Genomic DNA, 22,399 nt, shown 5'->3' with positions numbered 1-22,399 from the left:
CTGCAAATCGGCCCCTTTGTGATCAGTATTTTGGTTGATCCATGTGTCCCATAGAGTAGGTCCTTCCAATTGTAACTGTACCTTAATATATAGTGTACTCTCTTATATGTGTGTGTTTTTACTGTGTTGTCAACATAGTACTGGCCCTGGGCCTATTTAGACAGAGCACAGGGACAGTCAGAGGCAGTTACCACCAGTACCAGTTAGCAGAAAATAGGGGTGCAAAGGGCACACAGATTGACTTTGCAACACTTTTGATACATGCAACACTCTTTATTACATTTTTCCATTAGGAGGCAGCAAATACATTGTCCCATCTCTGCCCAGCAGTACAATTGAAAGTCAGGGAAGTCCCAACCTCTCTTGGGGCTGTTTAATTAATCCACTGGATCTTCTCGCTATTTAATTTCCCCATCTAAAGCTGCCAATGGCTGAGTCTAGCTGATGTACTGTGTATTCCTCAGACACTATTCAAACTACAACCTACATTGAAGTAGTGGTATTATTCTTTGTGTATCAAGGTATAAATAAATTGAATACCAACAAAACTCAAAATATTTTGAATTACAATCCTGAGAAGATGGATGATCAGTTAACTGATGTTGCATTTATTTATGGATTCAAATGACTAGCTATGTAGGTCATATAATTCAGCTAATCTCAGAGGATCTTCTAAAACAATGTAAACCTTAAATATGCAACTGGCATCGTCTATCAACCAGTATCGTTGAGGGATGCAATATGGTGAAAATTAGTATTTCACCAAAATATCGATATTTGTTCCTCGCAATCCTGCTTCTTGATTACAATTCCTTATTTATGTAGCACCATTACCACCGCCATAACATTACCACCACTACCATTATTGCCAACATTGCCCAACCATTACTACCACCACCATTACAACTACATCCCCCATCATGCACCTTCCCTTGTAATATTACCAGCACCACCATTATCACACTGCTTCCTCTATCACTATCATTACTGTCACTGTCATTAGTATCACTATCACCACTGCTGCCACCACTGCCACTATTATCACCACCAGTACTTTAACCACAGTTACCAGTACCATCTACAACATGAATAACACTATCACACCATTTCCAGTATTACCATCATGACAACCCTTATACAACAATGAAAGAGACCAGCACCAACACCACAACTATCAACATCATTGTTAATAGTACCATTACTACCACCACAGCACCAGCATCCCTATCACTAGCTCCACCATGACCACCACTCCTACTGCAAACATTATCACCACCATCACCCTTACTACCACCATCACTACCATCATTAATATCGCCATCCATCACCAACACTGCCAGCACCACAAAGTTGCCATCTGCCTGAGCCTGTTTTTGACAGTGATAAAAAAGTGTGATGTGGGCATCACTGTAAGACATATTGTGTGGCTGCTATCAGTAATTATTAAAACAGCCAGACCTTTTGTATTTGCCAATGCATATTTCTATTTGGATATAACGTTGGACAGTGTTCAGAACTCACTACCTCCCTTTTTGAAATTTTGGTTAGGACTTTCTTGTGTTGCCACTAGTGTTGTGCGCTATAGGCTTTGAAAAACACTGTTGTAAAAAAAACATTAATTAAAACATAATGCAAAAAGTGGTACCAGAACCTACCTTGTTTAAGATAAACAGCCACTCCTAAAATGATAAGTAGTATAAGAGTTTTGATGGCAAGTGAAGAGTAGAGCAGAATGCCATGTAGAGAACTGCCATTTCCTGATTTGAACTTGAAGAAGTAGACGGCTCCCTCAGCTTTTCCATGGTTGTTTGAGGCCATGCATGTGTATTTTCCATCCTGGTTTAGGTAGTGCAATTCTGTTATTTGATGGACATAGTTTGTCTTTGAAAGTGGAGTGTGGTTCTTGTGTTCAGGGTTAATCCAAAGCAAAGATGGGACTGGCTCACCTTCCGCTGTGCAGCGTGCACTGTAGCCATGATTGACATCAAACCCGACCGTGATATTGAGAATCCTGGGCGGAGCTAGACAATTAAAAAAAAGGTACATCTAGTGTAATGCCTGCGTGTATATGCATCATAAATACACTTGTGAACATCTCCAGATGATTAACAGACAAATAGCAACATAACAAGCAAGAGTGACATGTAGATTGTGAAAAAGATGGAGTAGATTTTTGTATATTCACAGTTGAAACTTTACTCTAATATTCTCCAATGTATTTTCTAAGTTTCCGGAGATTGCTTAATTCTTTAATACATTTTCTGATAAGCCCCATCTATGTATTATTTTATGTGCAGGGTCATAGTTTGCTCTGCAGGTACTTCCAGGGCTATGTTTAATGTTGTTTAATTCTTCTAATATTACATTTTTGTTATGCCTGGGATAAATACAATGTGTTTTGCTTTCCTGGAAGCAATTTAAATAAAGTATTATGAGGCTCTGTATATAGTTTGTCAGAACAATTTCTAGAGTGTTGACTTCTGAGGTTCAATGAGGGGGGTCAAACAGGGATAACCTGTAAGACCTCCAATGGTCCTAGTCAATAAGCAAGCTGCTGTAGTGGTAACCATTAGAGAGTAGAGAGACTCAGAGATAAAAGGCTTTGTGGTGATACCTGATAACTAACAGCAATAGGTGAAACCAATACTTCATCTTCAGTCCTGGACAGATTACCAGACCTAATGTGTGAGGTCACACCCCACTTCCTTCCCCTGCCTTCTCCAGGGCACATACATGTGTTTTTCACTGAGAATTGGACACCTAAGGACAACATAGTGCATGTGGCCATACTTGCTCAACAGTGGCTCTTTCAGCCTGACAGATATGCTGCTGTAACAGAGGAGGGAATGCTCAGAAGGTGCCAATGGGATAGGTGTAGTTTGTTAGATGTGGAGGGGGGGGGGCACGATGGCGGGCATGAGGGCAAGAATCATCTGCACACTGATAGATGGAGGTATCACATCCTGCCACTACATTTCCTAGTGTCTATATTTAAAAAATGTAAAACAACTGACGATCTGATGAACTCATGGAAACACCACACATAGTATAGGCAGAGCAGTGGATCAGGATGCTCCCTTCCAAACTGACTAAAATGTGCTAAAGAAAAAGGATCCCATGTTTTATTTTGTTTTTAATATTTTCATTTGATTTTTCAGCAAACAATACATGGTGCTCAACAACCCACCAGCAACCACAATTACATTGGAGTGGAAGTACTTTTTCAGATTTTGCAATGCAGTGCATTGACAATTTTTTTGTGGCGATCAATTAAGAGCATGGTGTGTTACTTAGGGCCTAAATTCAGTGGTGATCAGTTGGGCGACAGACTGCCATAGCTGCGGGAATGAGACCACCCAACAAGGAGTCATCGATCCCACCCACCATATTTTGATAAGACCGCATGTAGGTGGTCTGAAACTGCCTTTTTCTACTGTGCCGTGTGCTGTGGCCTGAAAAAGGGCCGTAGCACAAGCCTTAGTAGAAAAAGGCATTTTTCACACATCCATGCACCGTGTGCCAGGCAACATGTGGTTCCTGGCACACGGTGAATGGATATGTGGGAGGGAGCACCACATATGCCCCTAGCCACTTAGCAGTGGCCCATGGGGGGTGGGAGCCCTGCCTGACAGGGCCCTCAAAGTCCCTTTCTGGTTGCCTTTCCATGGCGGTGAGAACGCCATGCAAAGGCAGTCAGAAAGGGACATCCTAATCCTTATGGTGGTGCCTACGCACTCATGGTAGGGAAAGGAGTTCGACTCCCGCTAATGAGCCAGTCGGAGGCAGCAGTCTTTCCCCCGTCATCATCGCTCTGACCGCCGGTATTGTAATCCGGCGGTTGGACCGATGGCCTGGATGTTGGACGGACCTGGCCATGTCTGTCCCACATTGTTGACAATTGGAAGACCCTGCCCTGCCGAATCTATGCAGGTGAGCCCTGTCGTAATATATCCTGTGGAGGGACTTAAATTGGAACATCCTAACTTAGACTGATTGCCACCTCCCTCGGGTGCATCAAGTATGCCATCCAGTCCATGTGATCCAGTTCTCTCACCTCTCTTTCTCCTCTATCTCTCAATTTCTTTGATGAGTTGATTGGTGGTTCTTGTACCAAATCACCCAAGCCCACATGAACAAAAATTGAAAAGAAAGACACATATTCCACGGTGTAAGAAACCACAGGAAGATCTAGCAGCACAAACAAATATTTCCACCCCTTCCCTCATGATCAGTAGCCATGAGGATGTGAACCAGCATCTGGAGGCTAGTGGTCTCAGTACTGTGACTGAACCAAATATTAAACAATGGGTCCGCAAGAGATGGCAGTGATCAATGCTTGATTTTAGATATCTTTTGGGGGTGGGGTAGGAGCCAAGAGCTTGGAGTTCAAAGCATAAAATAGTGCAACTAAGAGCTGCTGTTAGTGGATGGGGGAGTTGTAAGTGAGCGCTACATGATTTGTGGCATGCTGCATGGCATACTCTGTAGCATTCATCTGTGCTGAGTGTGCGTCAAAAGCTGGCTTGGTAACTCATCCTGCCATGGCTATAGCTGCCTTCAGTCTTTTTCATCTCCTGTAACTTGTGGAACTCAATCAATCAATCAAGCAATTTGTGGAGCGCACTAAATAACCGCAAGGGTCTCAAGGCGCTGAGAGTGGGAGGGGGGGAGCTGCTACTGTTCGAAAAGCCAGGTCTTGAGGAGTCTTCTGATGTTGTGCAGAACTTGGGTCTGCCAAAGGAGGATCGGGAGGGTGTTCCAGGTCTTGACAGCGAGGAAGGCGAAGGATCTTCCGCGGCTGTTGTTCGTTGAATGCTGGGGACCACGGCGAGGGCGAGGCAGGTGGAGCGGAGCGGAGCTGGCGGGTGGGGGTGTAGAAGCTGAGTCGGTCATTGAGGTATGCTGGTCCGGTGTTGTATAGGGCTTTGTGTGCGTGGGTGAGAAGCTTGAAGGTGACTCTTTTTCTGACGGGGAGCCAGTGGAGGTCTCTCAGGTGAGGGGTGATGTGGCTGCGGCGTGGGATATGGAGGACCAGTTGGGCAGAGGCGTTTTGAATGCGTTGCAGACGTCGCAGGTGTTTGGCCAGGATCCCTGCATAGAGTGCGTTGCCGTAGTCCAGTCTGCTGCTGACGAGGGCCTGGGTGACCGTTCTTCTTGTTTTGGTCGGGATCCACTTGTAAATCCTGCGGAGCATGCAGAGGTTGTTGAAGCAGGAGGATGAGACGGCGTTGACCTGCTTTGACATGGAGAGGGAGGAGTCGAGGATGATACCCAGGTTGCGTGCGTGGTCAGTGGGTGTCGGTGCTGTTCCCAGCGTGATCGGCCAGCAGGAGTTGTCTCAGGCTGTGGGGGTGGAGCCGAGGATGAGGACCTCCGTTTTGTCCGAGTTCAGCTTCAGTCGACTGATCCTCATCCATTCCGCGACGGCCTTCATTCCTTTGTGGAGGTTGGTTTTGGTGGCGTGCGGGTCCTTGGTGAGGGAGACGATCAGCTGGGTCTCGTCAGCGTAGGAGATGATGTTGAGGTGGTGCTGGCGGGTGACGTGGGCGAGGGGGGCTATGTAGACATTGAATAACGTCGGGCTGAGAGATGAGCCCTGGGGTACGCCGCAGATGATGTCAGTGGCTTCGGATCTGAAGGGTGGGAGGCGGACGCTCTGTGTTCTCCCGAAGAGGAAGGATGTGGTCCAGTCGAGGGCTTTCTCTTGTATCCCGGCCTCTTGGAGACGTGTCTTTAGTGTGCGGTGGCAGACCATGTCGAAGGCGGCAGACAGGTCCAGGAGGATGAGGGCAGATGTCTCACCATAGTTTAGTTGCATCCTGATGTTGTCTGTGGTGGCGATGAGGGCTGTCTCGGTGCTGTGGTTTCTTCGGAAACTGGACTGAGAGGGGTCTAGGATGCTGTTGTCTTCGAGGTATCGGGTCAGTTGCGTGTTGACGACTTTTTCGATGACCTTCGCCGGGAACGGGAGTAGGGAGATGGGCCGGAACTTCTTGAGTTCCTTGGGGTCCGCTTTGGGCTTCTTGAGGAGGGCGTTGATCTCGGCGTGCTTCCAGCTTTCTGGGAATGTGGCTGTCTCGAGGGAGCAGTTGATTACTTTCCGGAGTTGGGGTGGGATGATTGTGTCTGCTTTGTTGAATGTGTGATGTGGGCAGGGGTCTGATGGTGATCCTGAGTGGATGGTGTTCATGGTCTTGCGTATTTCGTCGTCGTTGATGTTGGTCCAGGCGGTCAGGTGGCTGGCGTGGGTGGTGGTCACCAGAGGGGTGGTGTCTGGCGTTGTAGGTGCTGTCGTGGTGTTGAAGCTGTCATGGATGTCGCCGATCTTGCGGTGGAAGAAGGTGGCCAGAGAGTCGCACAGTTCTTGTGAGGGCCGTATGTCGTTGGTGATGGCGCTGGGGTTGGAGAGTCCCTTGACGATGCTAAAGAGTTCTTTGCTGTCTTGTGCGTTGTTGTCCCGGCGGGCTTTGAAGGATGATCTCTTGGCTGATCTGATGAGGTGGTGATGTTGGCGGGTGGCATCCATGTGGGCTGCGTGGCTGTCCGGTGTTCGTTGATGGAGCCATTTCGTCTCTAGTTTCCGGCATGTTCCTTTGGATGTCTTGAGTTCTTCGGTGAACCAGGCGACTTTCTTGCTGGTGCGGCTGTTGGATGGTTTCTTGAGCGGGGCGAGGGTGTTGGCGCAGTTGTTGATCCAGTGCCTGAAGTTGCGGGCCACGGTGTCTGGGTCGGTGGGTGGGTTCTGGGTGAGGGTGTTGGGAAGCTGGCCCTCGGAGACGTTGCTCCAGCAGCGGCGGGGTAGCTGTTGGGTGCGATTGTGCGTGGTGGGTTTCTTGAAGGTGAAGTAGATGCAGTGGTGATCCGTTCAGTGGAGTTCGGTGGTGTGGTTGAAGGAGACGTGGTTGCTCGTGGAGAAGATGGGGTCCAGCGTGTGGCCTGCAGTGTGGGTGGGTGCGGTGACTAGTTGTCTGAGTCCGAAGTTGGCGAGGTTGTCGATCAGTGAGGCGGATTTGGTGTCGTTGTTGTTCTCAAGGTGGAAGTTGAAGTCCCTGAGGAGGATGTAGTCCGTGGAGTCTAGTGCGTGGGTGCTCGCGAGGTCTGCGATGGAGTCGCTGAAGTGTGGCTTGGGTCCTGGGGGTCTGTAGACGAGGGTTCCTCTGAGGGTGGTGTTGGGGTCGGTGTGGATCCGGAAGTGCAGGTGCTCGGTGGGGCTGAGGGTGTCGTCTGCGTGGGTGTTGACTTTGAGGGAGGACTTGAGGATGATGGCTATTCCTCCTCCGATTCCATTGGTGCGGTCTCTGCGGGAGATCTTGTAGACCTCCGGAATGGCTATGGCAATGTCCGGTGCCGAGTAGTCGTTCCACCAGGTCTCTGTAAGGAAGGCGGCATCTGGGGCGAGGGTGTCGAGTAGGTCCCATGGCTCGATAGCGTGTTTGCGTGCAGAGCGGGTGTTCAGGAGTATGCAGTGGAGGTGGTTAGGTCCGGCCCTTGGTGGTTTGGTCGTTCTGTTGCAGGCAAAGCTACAGTTGTGACGGGAGAAAGGTCCGTGGGTGCGCTTCAGTGCGGCCTGGAAGCAGGTGTGATGTCTTCCGGCGTTGAGTGTGTGGAGGGTGCTGGAGTCGTAGCGGAGTCTGGCATTGTGGTGGTTGCGGGGTCCAGGGGTTCTGGACGGGTGCAGAAGGACTTGACTCTGGCGCGCCTGCGGCGAGGCCGCACAGCGGCCTCCATAAGAGGCGAAAAGGGAAGGAGGAGCAGCTGGGAGGAGGGAGCGGGCGACCAATGGGCTGGTGGGGGGCGGGGCCGCAGGGGAAGCGGCGGGAGGCGGCGAGGGTTACAGAAAGGAAGGGGCAACAATGATGCAAAGCAGTTGGCAGTAGTGGGGTACAGAAAACAGAAACAGTGGGCACAGAACTACAACAAACCAGTACAATGCCTGCAGGATGGGCAGCTCAGGAGGCTCGATCTCGCTGCAGCAGCGGTCGGGAGGAGGAGGGGCACGGCACTCTGACGGAGCTGTGCGGCTTGGGGCACGCGTAGACCTTCGGCCAGGTCTAGGATCGCAGGAGACTGCAGTAACAGCTGGCTATCGGAGGTAGAGTGCAGGTTTTGCTGTGGCCTCCCCCTGAGGGAATCCTAAACGTCCCTAGCTGCCTCCAGCTTTTCTAGTAGCGTTAATGGCTCTATTGCCTCTAGCATCTTTAGTGTATCATGATACCCATCTTGTAGCTCCTCCGGCCTTTTATTAAATGTACACAACATCAGACGTTGATGCTATAAAACATTCTTATGATGTATTCTCTGCTTTGTCAAGCTATGACGCCCCCAAAACCTCTATCACACTTTCCCGAGGAGATAGTAGCATCTAGATGTTTCCAACCTCACTTGTGCTGCAGCTAGCAGTTTGAAGCTCAGAAACTCTTCTAAAAGGTACATTTTGCAAAGGTCTCCTCTTTCATGTCGGATGCTTCCCTCCACCATTAATTGTGAATCTCCTGCTCTTCTTACATGTAATGTAGGAGCAAGTTGTAGAGGCGTGTTAAGTGGGTTGTAGCATCCACCCCAGCTCTGGAGCATGCAAAATGACTACACCACATATGGAGCTCTGTTTACACGTCTTTATTCTTTGGCATGCAACTGTTAACTGAACGGACTCAGTGGTGGCTTTCACCAATCCGGGGTGGTGGGGGCAGGGGCGAGGGGGGATGTAAATAAAAGAAAATAAATAACTAACCTTATCGCCTCCGTGTCAGGACTCTGCCGAACAGGAGCTAAGAAGCACCCAGGCTCCCCTGACCAATCACAACGCTGCAATGCAGCATTGTGATTGGTATGAGCAGCGTGGTTCGGCGCTCAGATGAGGACTGGGGGCCTGGGCATGTTCTCCATGCAGGCTGTAATGCAGCCTGCATGGAGAACATGCGAAGTGCGCATGACTGTTTGGACAGCCCCAGAGGACCAGCCAAATTGTCATTGCGCACTTGGAGTGGGAAACTACTCCTCCCCTGCGAACAGAGCAGCCCTGCCTGACCGCAACGCAGTACTGAAACATAAAATGAAAATAGCTTTGTTATTATCATTTATGTTTTCTTGATTTATACTGCTAAAACGCAGTGGTGCAATGCTCCTCCACCTCAGTGGAGGAGCCGCCACTGAATGCACTGCATCATAGACTGTTTTGGCCACACCCAGACACAACCAAATACCTCTTAACTGATTATGTAAATTTGTAAGAAGTCTACCTATGACCACAAAAGTCTTTCTGTACATGATTACACAACATTACTTAGGTTTCCTTTTGTTGTATGTTTGTCTGCACTCTTAGATATCACCAGCCTTCAGGGTGCTTTCCCCGTTGTATTTTTCACCTCTAGCATTTCTCATCTTTTTTTGGAGATCAAAAGGCACATAAAGGCAACCATTGAGGCCAAAAAAGATTCCTATGTTCTCATACACCTTAGAAGCCTATTCCTGGTGGGCCAGTAATCAGTCTGGTATTCCCCTTGGCAGAAATTACTGATATCACGTGCATCAGGAGTTACACAGGGGAGAGAACTACCTCTGGTTAAAATTTATTGGAGAATCAGTGTTTCAACATGGTCTGACTTCTTACATGGAAGTATGCTTCCCAGGTAGGAAATACAATCTTTGTACCTGCAGTGCTTGCTCCCATATATCTTTTAATTTTGAAGCGGCGCGTGTAAAGTGGTCTTTACTGTACGCTCTTATGACCGCTGAACTAATGAAAGAGGTACCAAGTTAATACACTAATGGTGAGGATGACAGAAATAAGGTGATTTTACAGTAATCGGACCTTAATCCTGGATAGGTTAATTTCCCTTATTTCATCATGCAAAGATTATTGGGTAACTTGATATCCTTTATTGCTGTTTGTGAGGTGCACAGGATCCAAATCACATTTGGACAGTGGTTAATTTGTAAAATATTAAGTGCCGGGGATCTCCTCAGGAGGCATCTTCAACCAACACATTTCTCCTGTTAGCGCCGCTTAGCACAGAACAAAGAAACCCTAAATGTGGGAAGAGGATGTTGTGTAATGGCCAGAGCTGCCAGTGCGAAGCTTTGGAACCAGGTTCTACTCTCAGCATTGGCTCAACATCCTGTAATTCTGGGCGAATCACAAAATCTCCCTGCGCCTATCACAAATGAACGTGTCCTTAACTGGTGCTCATCTAAACACCCACTTACAAGCGTGGAACTAAAGGTATTACAAAAAGGTTTATCTTTTGTTCCAATAACTGTGCAGGACACAGTAGACACCAAGCCAGAGGTTCACAAGTTTTTACAAAAATTAGACTAAAAGTCTTTTTTTCAGATTATAGTGAAATCATTGAAAATAACAATAGTGGGCTTAAGACTAAGTCATCCTTTCTGCCCTGAGTGCTGGTTTACCAAATGAAATCCTATTTTTGAAGATCAAATATTAAGGGAAATTGATCAATTAAATGAGAAAATGATTTTTTGCAAACCCAATTTCTCAAAAGAAGAACATTTGGCATTAAAAAACGTAGCCAAAAAACCCCTTACAGTAATCAAACCTGCCAATAAGGGCGGGAGGACTGTCCTGTGGGACAGTGATGCATACAACAAAGAAATAATGAACCAACTAAATAATCATTCACATTACCGCCCAATCAAAGATAACCCCCCTCGTTTAAAAGCCAAACTTTTAGATCTTATCACAGAGGCTTTAGAAAGGGGTTACATCTGCAAAAAGGAATATGAATTTTTAAATATGACCACACAAAAAACTATATTTGTGCTACCAAAAGTACATAAAAGTGTGAAAAACCCCTGGGTAGGCCGATAATTTGGGCATGTGCTTCCCTGCTAGAACCCTTGGCTAAATATATTGATTTTTTCCTAAAACCATTTGTGGTGAGACCAAGGCATATATTAAGGATACAATGGATTTGATATTCAAAATTGAGAATTCAGAATTTGACAGGGACCAACAATTGTTGGTAATGTTCGACATTAAAAGTTTGTATATTAACATTCCTCAAGAGGAGGCGCTTGCTGTTCTCAAAACGGTATTAGACAAAAGAATGAGACCACACAAGGTACCTACGGATTTTATAGGTGATTTGGCCAGGATATCCCTTAAGAATAATTTATTTGCCTTCAAAGAAGACCTTTATCTACAAGTCAAAGGTGTGGCGATGGGGTGTTGCTTCACCCCTGAAATAGCCAATTTTGTTATGGACTGTTTTGAGACGCAATGCATTTTTCATGACTTTACCCCTTTTAAATCGCACATAGCACAGTGGGTGAGATTTATTGACGATATTTGTATGGTATGTACTGGGGATCAGGAGTCCCTAGAACAATTCCACCTTTGGTTAAATTCAAACACGCAGGATCTAAGATTTACTAAAACAGCTAGTAATGAAAAAATCTATTTCTTAGATGTGTGGTTAGCCAATAATGACAGGAAATTAGAAGTGAGACTTTATACCAGGCCCATAGATCGCAACACATTGCTGCATTACACCAGTGGCCATCCCAGAAATTTTAAAGAAAACTTGCCCTATAGGCAGTTTTGGAGAATCAGGCGGAACTGTTCTAAGAAAACTGATAACTTCAAGAATGCAGAAACTTTACAGCATATGTTATGTGAGAGAGGCTATCCAAAGGAACTGGTTTGAGCAGATTTAAAACAGGCCTGCTTTACACCACAAGAAGATCTCTTAACCCCCAGAAACAAACAGGATTCAAACCCTATGACAGGTGTACTTACATATAATCCCAAGGCCAATAGAGTTAAACAAATCATCTTACGGAATTGGTGACTAATACAGCATTTAAATATTCCGAAGCCCCTCTTTTCGGTACGAAAAGGTAAAAATATATGCCAACATTTGGTGAAGGCCTCACGTACACAACAACCCAAGAAGGACCTCAGAGGCATGTTGGGTCTTCCACCTCTGGTAGGGCATTTTAGATGCAATAATTGCATTTTGTGCCCCCCAGACTAATGACTCTAAATCCATTATGCTGAATAATAACAAAAATATGCAATACTGTTTTTCGTATTGCAACACCAAAAATGTAGTGTCTTCTCTCACATGTCCATGTGGGAAGTCTTACATCGGGCAGACCACACAGGCAGTGAAAATGTCAGTGTTTTAAAATAAATCGAGAATATGTTGCAGGACACCGGGGCCGCCACTAGTTCAACATTTTGTAGATCTTGACCACAATGAAAAAGATGTTACTTGGTCGGTACTCTTGGTGGTGAAGTCACATGACAAAGCAAGCCTGCAAATGAAATTGAACAGACTTGAGGCCTTTATGATTGAAAAATACCAAACAGCAACAAATGGTCTGAATGACCGAGATGAGATCTGGGCATTGATTTAAATTATGTGGAGCCAAGGATAGTCTTAGACCTTTCTAAGGGATGAATTGGGTTTTCTGTAGAGAGGTATATGGCTTGTTTAAATATCATGACACACAGATGTGGTTTTTATTGTCAAATTGTGTGTTTGTGATCTATGAATATAGATTGTAAGTCCGGAATACACACGGCATGCTGAGGATGCAGGGTGTTTACATCAGGTGTAGGTTATTGTCCTACCTGTTTTCATGTACATTTGATGTGTGAATTTTTTTAATTTTGCACATTTTTCTTTTTCTTTTTACATTGAATACATATATTCTGTGCTTTTTACCCATTTGGTAACATATGATCATGCCACCACGTGGTTAACTGGTCCTTGAGTCTGATCTTTTTTTGCTGGTTTAGAACCCAATGCGAACCGTCATTAGTGTGTTTGGTAATTTTTCTTTTTTTTCGTCCTCACTTTGCTACTATGGTATCGGGTTCTTAGTTTGTTTGAACCGAGAATTTTAGGTTTCCATGACGACCGGCACAAGTTGTTTTGGTGTCTGTCTTCCCTGTCGTTAAACTCACGGACGTGACTGGGACAGGGTGACGTAACTAAGGATTCCCAGTTTGAAATAAATGTGAGCGCATGCGCACAAAACAAAACGTTCCTCTGTACCATTTGTTTGCATTATAGTTTCTTTACCCAGGTATAGGAGGGTGATATGGGTACACCCCGTTGTTTCTTTATACTTAACTGGTGGATCATTAAGTGGCGGTGTTAGCACCGGAAACCACCGGCTCAAATTAAGCACTGGATCTGGAGGAAGCAAGCTTGAAGCAACAGAGATTGGCCTAAATCGAACAGTTCCTGTCAGTAGAGTTACAAGTGATCAGGCCTACAATGTGCTCTCTGGAAGAGAAGCAGTCTTGATGGCCAACCTAATAAAGAGAGCGTCCCAATATGGCCTTCTCTGTGCAACGTCCAAATGAGGTGTGTTCTAAAGAATGAAGCGATACCAAAGGCGATGATGGATGGAGCGTTTGAGCAAATCAAACACTCACCCACAGTCAACTGATCTGGGTTTAATCCATCACCATTCTTTAGCTCACTCCACCACCCCAGTTCAGACATGGCCAAATGCAAATCAGTCTGACCCTGTGCCTCATGGGAACAGTCCAGCCCGAACTGCCAAGCCATGTCTTTCCTGGACCGGAAACAAGCATCCTGGGACCGGTTTTGGATTCATAATCCTCATCAGCCAGGCTATCTTTAATCCAGCGGTAGAGTGAGCAAGGGACCCACGTCTGGGCATACACTGCCAACTTAGGGCGAACAAAGCGATACCAAAGGGGATGATGGACGGAGCATTTGAGCAAATCTAACACTCACCCCCAATCAACTGATCTGGGTTTAATCCATCACCATTCTTCAGCTCACTCCACCACCCCAGTTCAGACATGGCCATATGCAAATCTGTCTGACCCTGTGCCTCATGGGAACAGTCCAGCCCGAACTCCCAAACCATGTCTTCCCTGGACCGGAAACAAGCATCCTGGAACTGGTTTCGGTTTCATAATGCTCATCAGCCAGGCTATCTTGAATCCAGTGGTAGAGTGCACAAGGGACTCACGTCTGGGCATACCCTGCCAACTTAGGACAAACAAAGCGATACCAAAGGTGATGATGGACGGAGCGTTTGAGCAAATCAAACACTCACCCCCAGTCAACTGATATGGGTTTAATCCATCACCATTCTTTAGCTCACTCTACCACCCCAGTTCAGACATGGCCATATGCAAATCAGTCTGACCTTGTGTCTCATGGGAACAGTCCAGCCCGAACTACCAAGCCATGTCTTCCCTGGACCGGAAAAAAGCATCCTGGGACCGGTTTCGGATTCATAATCCTCATCAGCCAGGGTATCTTGAATCCAGTGGCAGAGTGAGCAAGGGACCCACCTCTGGGCATACCCTGCCAATTTAGGGCGAACAAAGCAATACCAAAGAGGATGATGGACGGAGCATTTGAGCAAATCAAACACTCACCCCCAGTCAACTGATCTGGGTTGAATCCATCACCGTTCTTTAGCTCACTCCACCACCCCAGTTCAGACATGGCCATATGCAAATCAGTCTGACCCTGTGCCTCATGGGAACAGTCCAGCCCGAACTGACAAGCCATGTCTTCCCTGGACCGGAAACAAGCATCCTGGGACCGGTTTTGGATTCATAATCTTCATCAGCCAGGCTATCTTGAATCCAGTGGTAGAGTGAGCAAGGGACCCACGTCTGGGCATACACTGCCAACTTAGGGCAAACAAAACGATACCAAAGGGATGATGGATGGAGCGTTTGAGCAAATCAAACACTCTCCCCCAGTCAACTGATCTGGGTTTAAGGTTTAATCCATCACCAATATTTAGCTCACTCCACCACCCCAGTTCAGACATGGCCATATGCAAATCAGTCTGACCCTGTGCCTCATGGGAACAGTTCAGCCCGAACTGCCAAGACATGTCTTCCCTAGACTGGAAACAAGCATCCTAGGACCGGTTTCGCATTCATAATCCTCACCAGCCAGGATATCTTGAATCCAGTGGTAGAGTGAGCAAGGGACCCACGTCTGGACATACTTTGCCAATTTAGGGCGAACAAAGCGTTACCAAAGGGGATTATGGACGGAGCGTTTGAGTAAATCCAACACTCACCCCCAGTCAACTGATCTGGGTTTAATCCATCACCATTCTTTAGCTCACTCCACAACCCCAGTTCAGACACGGCCATATGCAAATCAGTCTGACCCTGTGCCTCATGGGAACAGTCCAGTTAGAACTACCAAGCCATGTCTTTCCTGGACCGGAAACAAGTATCTTGGGACCGGTTTCGGATTCATAATCCTCATCAGCCAGGCTGTCTTGAATCCAGTGGCAGAGTGAGCAAGGGACCCATGTCTGGACATACCCTGCCAACTTAGGGCGAACAAATCGATACCAAAGGGGATGATGGACGGAGCATTTGAGCAAATCAAACACTCAACCCCAGTCAATGGATCTGGGGTTAATCCATCACCATTCAATTTAATTCATTTTGAAAGAAGCAAATGCTACACTTAATAAAGAAACTTGTAGTGAAAGTATCTCTCAATGGGAACACATTCATGCTTCAAATTATTATCAAGATTCCAGCAGAAACAACATTGATTATAACTGGTGGACAACATAGTACAGCAAGGGCTACCAAATGAACATTGACTATTTACACCTTTTTAAACCTCTTTGTTGTATAAAATGTTCCTCAAAATGCACCATTGTCCATACTTTGTTCACTAAATATTGTTATGGTGAGATCTCCACCAGTATCATTGCGCACTTCGGGTGCATGGCTCAACATGGCAAAGAGTCAATGTTGGGATGAATTGATGGATGATTTGGTATATGGATGGAAGGCTCAGTCAGTCACTATGGATAGATGAAGTGGCAAGGGCATTGAGTGGGGGCAAGGTCAGTTTACAGGGAAGAGGAAGAGTATAGTATAATAGCAGTGTGGTGTGGGGTGAGGGCAGTGTATGGGGCAAAAGTTATGTGTATGGAGGCAAATCAGTTTCGGGTGGCGCTTCGGCAGTGTCATGAGAAAGTGCAGTCTTTGAAGGGGCAGTGTGTGTGAGGTCTGGTATGCAGAGCCTTGGTGATGTATGAAGTCCTGGATGTTCTATGGAGTGGGTCCCACCTTGTTCCACCTCACTCCATGGGCACACTTTGGGCTGGTATGCTTCCCGGGGAAGAGGAATAGGCCCTGTGTAAAGATGATCCATATTGGGCATGGCCGCCTGTAGAGTGCAGAGTGTTAGGGGCTTCACTTTTACTGGTACGGTAAGTGCAGTGGAACCAGAGCCCAGAGGTCAGTAGGGCCCACTAAACTCTAATTATCGCTGAATTTTAAGATTTAAAAAACTAAAAAGTGGTACAATTTAGTCAAGAGAGTAAACTAACTCAAAAGATACCTTTCCCACTACTGCGCCAATGAAATGTCAACATTTCGATGCACAGGTAAAACAAACACCATAGGTCATGATTGACCAAGTGTATCTGGGACTTAGGAATGTGGGTTGATAAATATTTGATTGGTGCTTAAAATAACTAATTGCCAAAGTCCTGCCCTTCGTCTATTCTCACACTCTATTAAGCCCTGCAAATTAGGCAACAAAGGAACCTCTTTTATTCAATATCTAGTTTAAGGAAGGATATTTTTGTTCCTCTTTCAACACAGTCTTCCTTATTTACATTGAGAAAGAGGTTTGCCCAATAATGCTAGACTTTTGCAGTTCACTGGATGCTGCTTTACACATCAGTGCTGAAAAACCCACACATGTTGGTGCAATCTCGTAACATATGTGGGTGAGCTGCGCTCTTAAACACGAGTAGTTTTGTAGAAAAAATGTATATGCAAAATTATTGGGAATACTTGAATGGGTCAAGATGCTCACAGAAATTTGCTGTGAAAATCGTGTAGGAAGCTGGGTTTCTGTTGCAGTAACCCCCTCACTTTTTGCCAGATTTGTGATGCACTTTAACTTGAAGGGCCCTAGGTCCCTGCCAATCAGTTTCCCTGGGCCTATGTTCGTTCCCAAAACTGTACCTTTGAACCTCCAATTGGCACCTCTCTGGCCGCATCTTCCCTGGACCGGAAACAAGCATCCTGGGACAGGTTTCTGATTCATAATCCTCATCAGCAGGCTATCTTGAATCCAGTGGTAGAGTGAGCAAGGGACCCAAGTCTGGGCATACCCTGCCAACTTAAGCCGAACAAAGCGATACCAAAGGGGATGATGGACGGAGCGTTTGAGCAAATCAAACACTCACCCCCAGTCAACTGATCTGGGTTTAATCCATCACCTTTCTTTAGCTCACTCCACCACCCCAGTTCAGACATGGCCATATGCAAATCAGACAAAAAACACAGTTGTGTAAAAGGTTCCATGGGTACCAAGGGCCCTTTGACCAAGGAAGACCTCTAAGGCCTGCAGCACATATTGTTCCATCCTTAGAGGCACTGACCCCTGAAACACACACACTGCCATTGCAGGCTGCGACTTCTTGTGCAGAGAAGAGTGAAGAGTCTACATGGCACCCATTCCTATGTGCCATGCTTGCAACCCACTGCCAATGGTATAGGTAAGACACCCCTCTATCTGGGTGCTCTATACCACTGGTTAGGGTACAGTTGCATGAGCACTGTACCCCAACAGTGTCTAAGTCCATTCGTAGACATTGTTTAGTGCAGTAAAGCCATAAAAGAGTATATGGTCTGAGAGTTTGTCATCAAGAACTCCACAGCACTTTAATGGCTTTACTGAATTCTAGGAAGTTTGGTATCAAACTTCTCAGCATAATAAACCCACACTGATGCCAGTGGGTGATTTATTATACAATGCACTGAGATGGCATCTTAGAGATGCCCCCGGAAACACAACCAGCCTCTGGTGAGTTCACTGACTGGTAAAAACCAGCCTGCCACCACAAGACACGTTTCTGCACTCCTGGTGTGGGAGCCTTCACTCCCTAAGCCCAGAAACAAAGCCTTCCTCCCAGATGAGGAAGAGACATCGGTGGCAGGTGACCTTCAAAGGCCTTGCTGCCTTTGTAACTCGACTCCTAGCCTCTTCTGCTATCAGGAGCAGACTCCCTTCCTGTCTCCCCTCCTTTTCGGTGGGAAGACAGGTGGGAAAAGTCGGAGCAGCCCAGAAGATGTGCCCACCTCTGCCAACCCTACCCCTCAGGTGTGGGAGTTGAGGTGAAGCCTACTCTTCAGTGCCCGACATCTTGCAGATGGCAGGCACTCTCCAATCAGGGTTAGGGATTGTGCCCACTCCCCCATGTGGGGTGAGCACACCAAGAGTGTAGTCACCCTAAGGTCAGTAGCCCATTGGCTACAGACCTCAAGACCCCTAATGTGCCCCTTAAAAACAGTATTTAGGGGGCAGCTCTGAACCAAATAGGCAGATTCCTGCAACCTACGAAGAAGAAGGACGAAAGAAGACACCCAGCAGAGGAGACTGCAGAGAAGAACTGACTTTGGAATCTGCAGACGGGCTGGTACGGCTGGGGCAGAGATCCTCCTCCAAACCTGTCCTGCAGCTAGTGACCTCCAGAACCCCTGGGAAACTCACTGCCTTCAACAAAGACCGGATCTCCTGTGAACAGCAGCTCTGTTCAAAAGAAATAACCAAAACAAGACTTTGAGCCTGCTGAGCACAAAGAAACCCGTCACCTGGAACCACCATTGCACCTGGCTCCTACGGCCCGAATCCGAGTAGCCCACTGGTCCCAGCGAGGTCCCCCAGCATTCCAGAGTACAATTCCACTGTGTTTTGACCCTTCCAGGACTCCCCAATGTCGTCTGCAGCCTCTGCATAGAGACCCTCCCAAACCGCAAGTGGCCCAGTAAGGAGAAATCCGACCTCAAAAGACACCCCGGCATCCAGCCGCCTTGTGCCCTGGAGAAGAGAACCTGAGGGGCACCTACATCCCCAAGCCCTCCAACTTACCTGCCCAGCTATTGGTTCCTCCCGGAAGACTTCCTGGACCGACCCCGCAGCCAAAATCCCAAATCGTCAACTCCTACTGAAAACAACAGGGCAACCAACGGCAAAACAGGACCCTGCACCCGGCCGCCCCTATGCCGCTGTGGGTGCATTTTGTGTGCTAACTTGAATCCCCCTTTGCCCTGAGCTTAAGTCCAGGAGCTTTGCTCCCTCAACCTTGTGGCTTGCTTGTGAGCAGCTACCAACAGCACTCACCCTATCCCTCATTGAATAACATTGGGCCTCAACACTCTGCATCCGGCCGCTCTAGTACCGGTGAGGATGCTCTTGGAGTGCATGCTTGACCCTGGGGGAACCCTTGTTCTATCCCCAGAAACCCAACTCCCAAAACCACGTACTTACCTGTAAACCGATAACTTAATTTCCTCCCATACAATTGCATTGACTGCTTTTCTGTGAAGAATGTTTTGTGTGGAGCTGGGAAATTGTATGGAAACATAAAAAACTGTATATTTACAAAAACTGATTTATTCACCTTTTATCTTTGTAATGTCCCAGTGTGGTATCTAAGCATATCACATTGAGTAGAACAAGTGAATTAAAGAAAGTAATCTGAAATGTAACTTGAAAAGTAATTTCAACTGTGTATGAACATGTGACTTTCCTGTAACCAATCCAAGTGCATTCAACTGCATTCAAACGGTATTAAACTGCATTAATATTGCAACATTTTATTTCACTTACCTGTACCAGGCCTTGCTTGGTTCTAGAAATAAAATACAACTAAATAATATGTTTATACAAAGAAATTGGTCTCATTTCAGTCTTTGAATGTATGACATAATTTCTTGCCTGAGTGCATACAATAAATGCTTAAAACACTACCCTCTGATAAAGCCTTACTGCTCGCCCACACTACCACAAATAGAGAGTAAAGTACTATCTACATTTACCTTTGCCTACCTTTGGGGATCCACTGGACTCTGGGCACACTATACCTTACTTAGTAATACAGAGCCAGCTTCTAACAAATCTAACCCCTCAAACCCAAATGGCTAACACTGTCATAGAAACTGCTACAATCCCAAAGATCCCAAGCCTGTGAATAAGGGTGTGAAAATACTATTGTAAGAATAGTTTAAGGCTGTGGGGTGTAAAAGACTGCTTTAGTTTCAATTTATGCTGTTACTATTAACATGCACAATAGAAAGAAACAGATAAATAGATGCCTGCCTCTTTTACTGACCCATATGCAGGGCCAGGGGAAATATGAGACAGGGAAGGCCAAATTATGCCGCAGGGATGACAATTATGCTGCAAGAAAAGGTCAACTATGTGGCTAATGCAGCACATTTTGTGATAATATTGCTTCATTATTTTTGTCATTTTTACACATGTTAACACTGTCTGGATCAAGGTTTCACCTCTTTAGTACCAGGTTGACCCCAAAATACAGCAATAAGAAACTGAAAGGTGACCCGTCATCCTCTACAAGTCGCCTCCTGCTGGGCAGCAACACATCTTGCTGCAGTTTTCTGGTCCATTTGAGCTAGAAACAATGTGTTTATTTAAATCTGCAGATTTTTTAGCACATGAGGAATTATGTAGCAAATGCGGCAAATATATTACGTGAAAACCGCAGCAGCTGCAAAAGCCTTGGTCATAGTAGCAGCATTGTAAGCGTTGTGCAGCAAGCAAACACTCTTCTCTTACAGTGGGCCTTCAAAGTAAAAATACATCTTTTAATTTACATGAAGTGCAAACCACCAAAAAGTTCCAAAAATACATAAATGATTTAATTAAAAATGAATTCATACACATCTAGTAGGACTCCTGTTGGGAACTATATTTAATCTTTTACTCCCTAAAACTTAATTTACAGAATTAGAGAATAGAACTGTACCTGGGAGCTTCAGCACAATGCTGCAAAGTCAGAAAATAACAGTAAGGACACATTTCCATTGGTTGTTGGTCTTACCCACTAAATTCAGCTTTGTCCCAGTTTTGGTCTCATATTTGTCGTGACGATCCGTTGAGAGCTCAACGCGACAAAAGTATCTGTCGTCATCGCTCCACGTCAGATTGTCAATCCTGATGGAGGCGTTGTTGACCCTGGGGTTGCCCAGCAGCTTGAACTTGTTCTTGAAGCTGAGTGTTGTCTTGCAGGAGTCGTGGGTGTTGTGACTGACGCACTTGAAGACGACTGTGCCGTTGTACGGCTCCTTGATCCTCCAGATGACGGCCATCGAGCCGTTGTAGTTCTTGTGCGGGTGGGTGAATGTGCACAACAAGGCCGCCATCTTGCCGAGGACTCCAGTTACCTCTTGTGGGACGAGGAAGGACCAGCCATTCGCCTCAGCGCCTAAGAACAACATAGCAGGGTTAATGCATTTCTCTAAACACATCACCTCGTTAGTTGCATCACTGCCACAAAGAGGCTGGGTGGCTTGTAGTTTTAATACAGTCGTATTTAGAAAATCCAACTTCTCAACTTACTGACTTTTAGAGAGTTGGTTTAGCTTCTTCAGTAACCCCTTAAAAATTCTGTGAAACAAGTATCTTCAAGAGCCACTCGAGTTTTCTCAGGCTATGCTTGGCCAGGCTTTTATTTTATAATGGTCATTGTTATGGCTTACAAACATTGAGGAGCTGCCACCTAGAATTGATTCTAAGCACCTGGAAAAAATAAAATAACCACGTCAGGCTTGAATACACCAAGGAGCAGACTTACTATTCTTTCCCCAAAATAGAAAGGCAACTTGCTGCACCATGTTGCGAGAATGGGAGAGAGCAGAAATGCTTCGCATTTACAAAGATAATTAGTATTTCTAGCAGAGGTCGACCCGAACAGCTGCCAGGGATCTGACAAACCCAGTTTGGGCTGCCACATTGCGCCCAATGCCAAAGGCAGAAACTCCCCAAAAATGTGCACCAAGGGTGGCGCGAAAAAAATTGCCTGGCCAATAGGAAGGCATGTGGTGGTTTGAACCCCCCAATCGGGGGCCACTGCCCCTGGCCAAAGCAAGCAATGGGGGGCTTATAAGAGCACCGCTGCCCACAGCACAGGTTACTTTTTGGATCTGGGGTGGTGCACTGAGCAAATGCTAGATAATTACCTGTGAGAGGAGAGCCGTTCGTGGAAGGATCTGCGTGGCACCCCCTCTGAAGCAGTGAGAATCTAGCGAGTGCAGCGCCACAGCCCGGCAATGCAGCTACGGGAAGTAGCTTTCAAATTGGGGGCATATTTACATGTTCTGGCGCATCTCTGCAAATCAGCAGGGATGCGCCAGAACAGATGCGTCATGCAATCCCCTCCTTTCGCCACCACAGATGCGCCGCATTTACAATGCAGCGCACCATGTGCAAGGAGGAAGGGAAGATGCGTGACGCATCTTGTGGCGTATGGGCGGTGCATTGCTGGAGTTGCGTCGCAAGCGCGACGCAACTCCTGCAATGCACAGGGGCCACCCATACTCAACGTGGTGCGTCATCACTCCTTACGCCTACTT

The 22,399-nt window shown here is 46.5% G+C and overlaps 1 protein-coding gene across 1 annotated transcript in view; it reads right to left on the bottom strand.

The window, feature by feature from the left end:
- Positions 1-22,399, bottom strand: part of SIGLEC15 (sialic acid binding Ig like lectin 15) — a 183,181-nt gene that overhangs the window by 120,932 nt on the left and 39,850 nt on the right. Inside the window, exons 2-3 of the mRNA XM_086962901.1 lie at positions 20,869-21,252; positions 1,656-2,021 (exon numbers count right to left, since the gene is read on the bottom strand). Coding sequence (XP_086819027.1) covers positions 1,656-2,021; positions 20,869-21,252 — 750 coding nt within the window. The remainder of the gene's footprint in view (positions 1-1,655; positions 2,022-20,868; positions 21,253-22,399) is intronic.

This window comes from Lissotriton vulgaris, chromosome 3_1, assembly GCF_964263255.1.
Source record: "Lissotriton vulgaris chromosome 3_1, aLisVul1.2, whole genome shotgun sequence".
Classification (NCBI taxonomy): domain Eukaryota; kingdom Metazoa; phylum Chordata; class Amphibia; order Caudata; family Salamandridae; genus Lissotriton; species Lissotriton vulgaris.
Note: the sequence above shows the minus strand (reverse complement) of the source record. Positions and strands in the feature narration are given on the sequence as shown.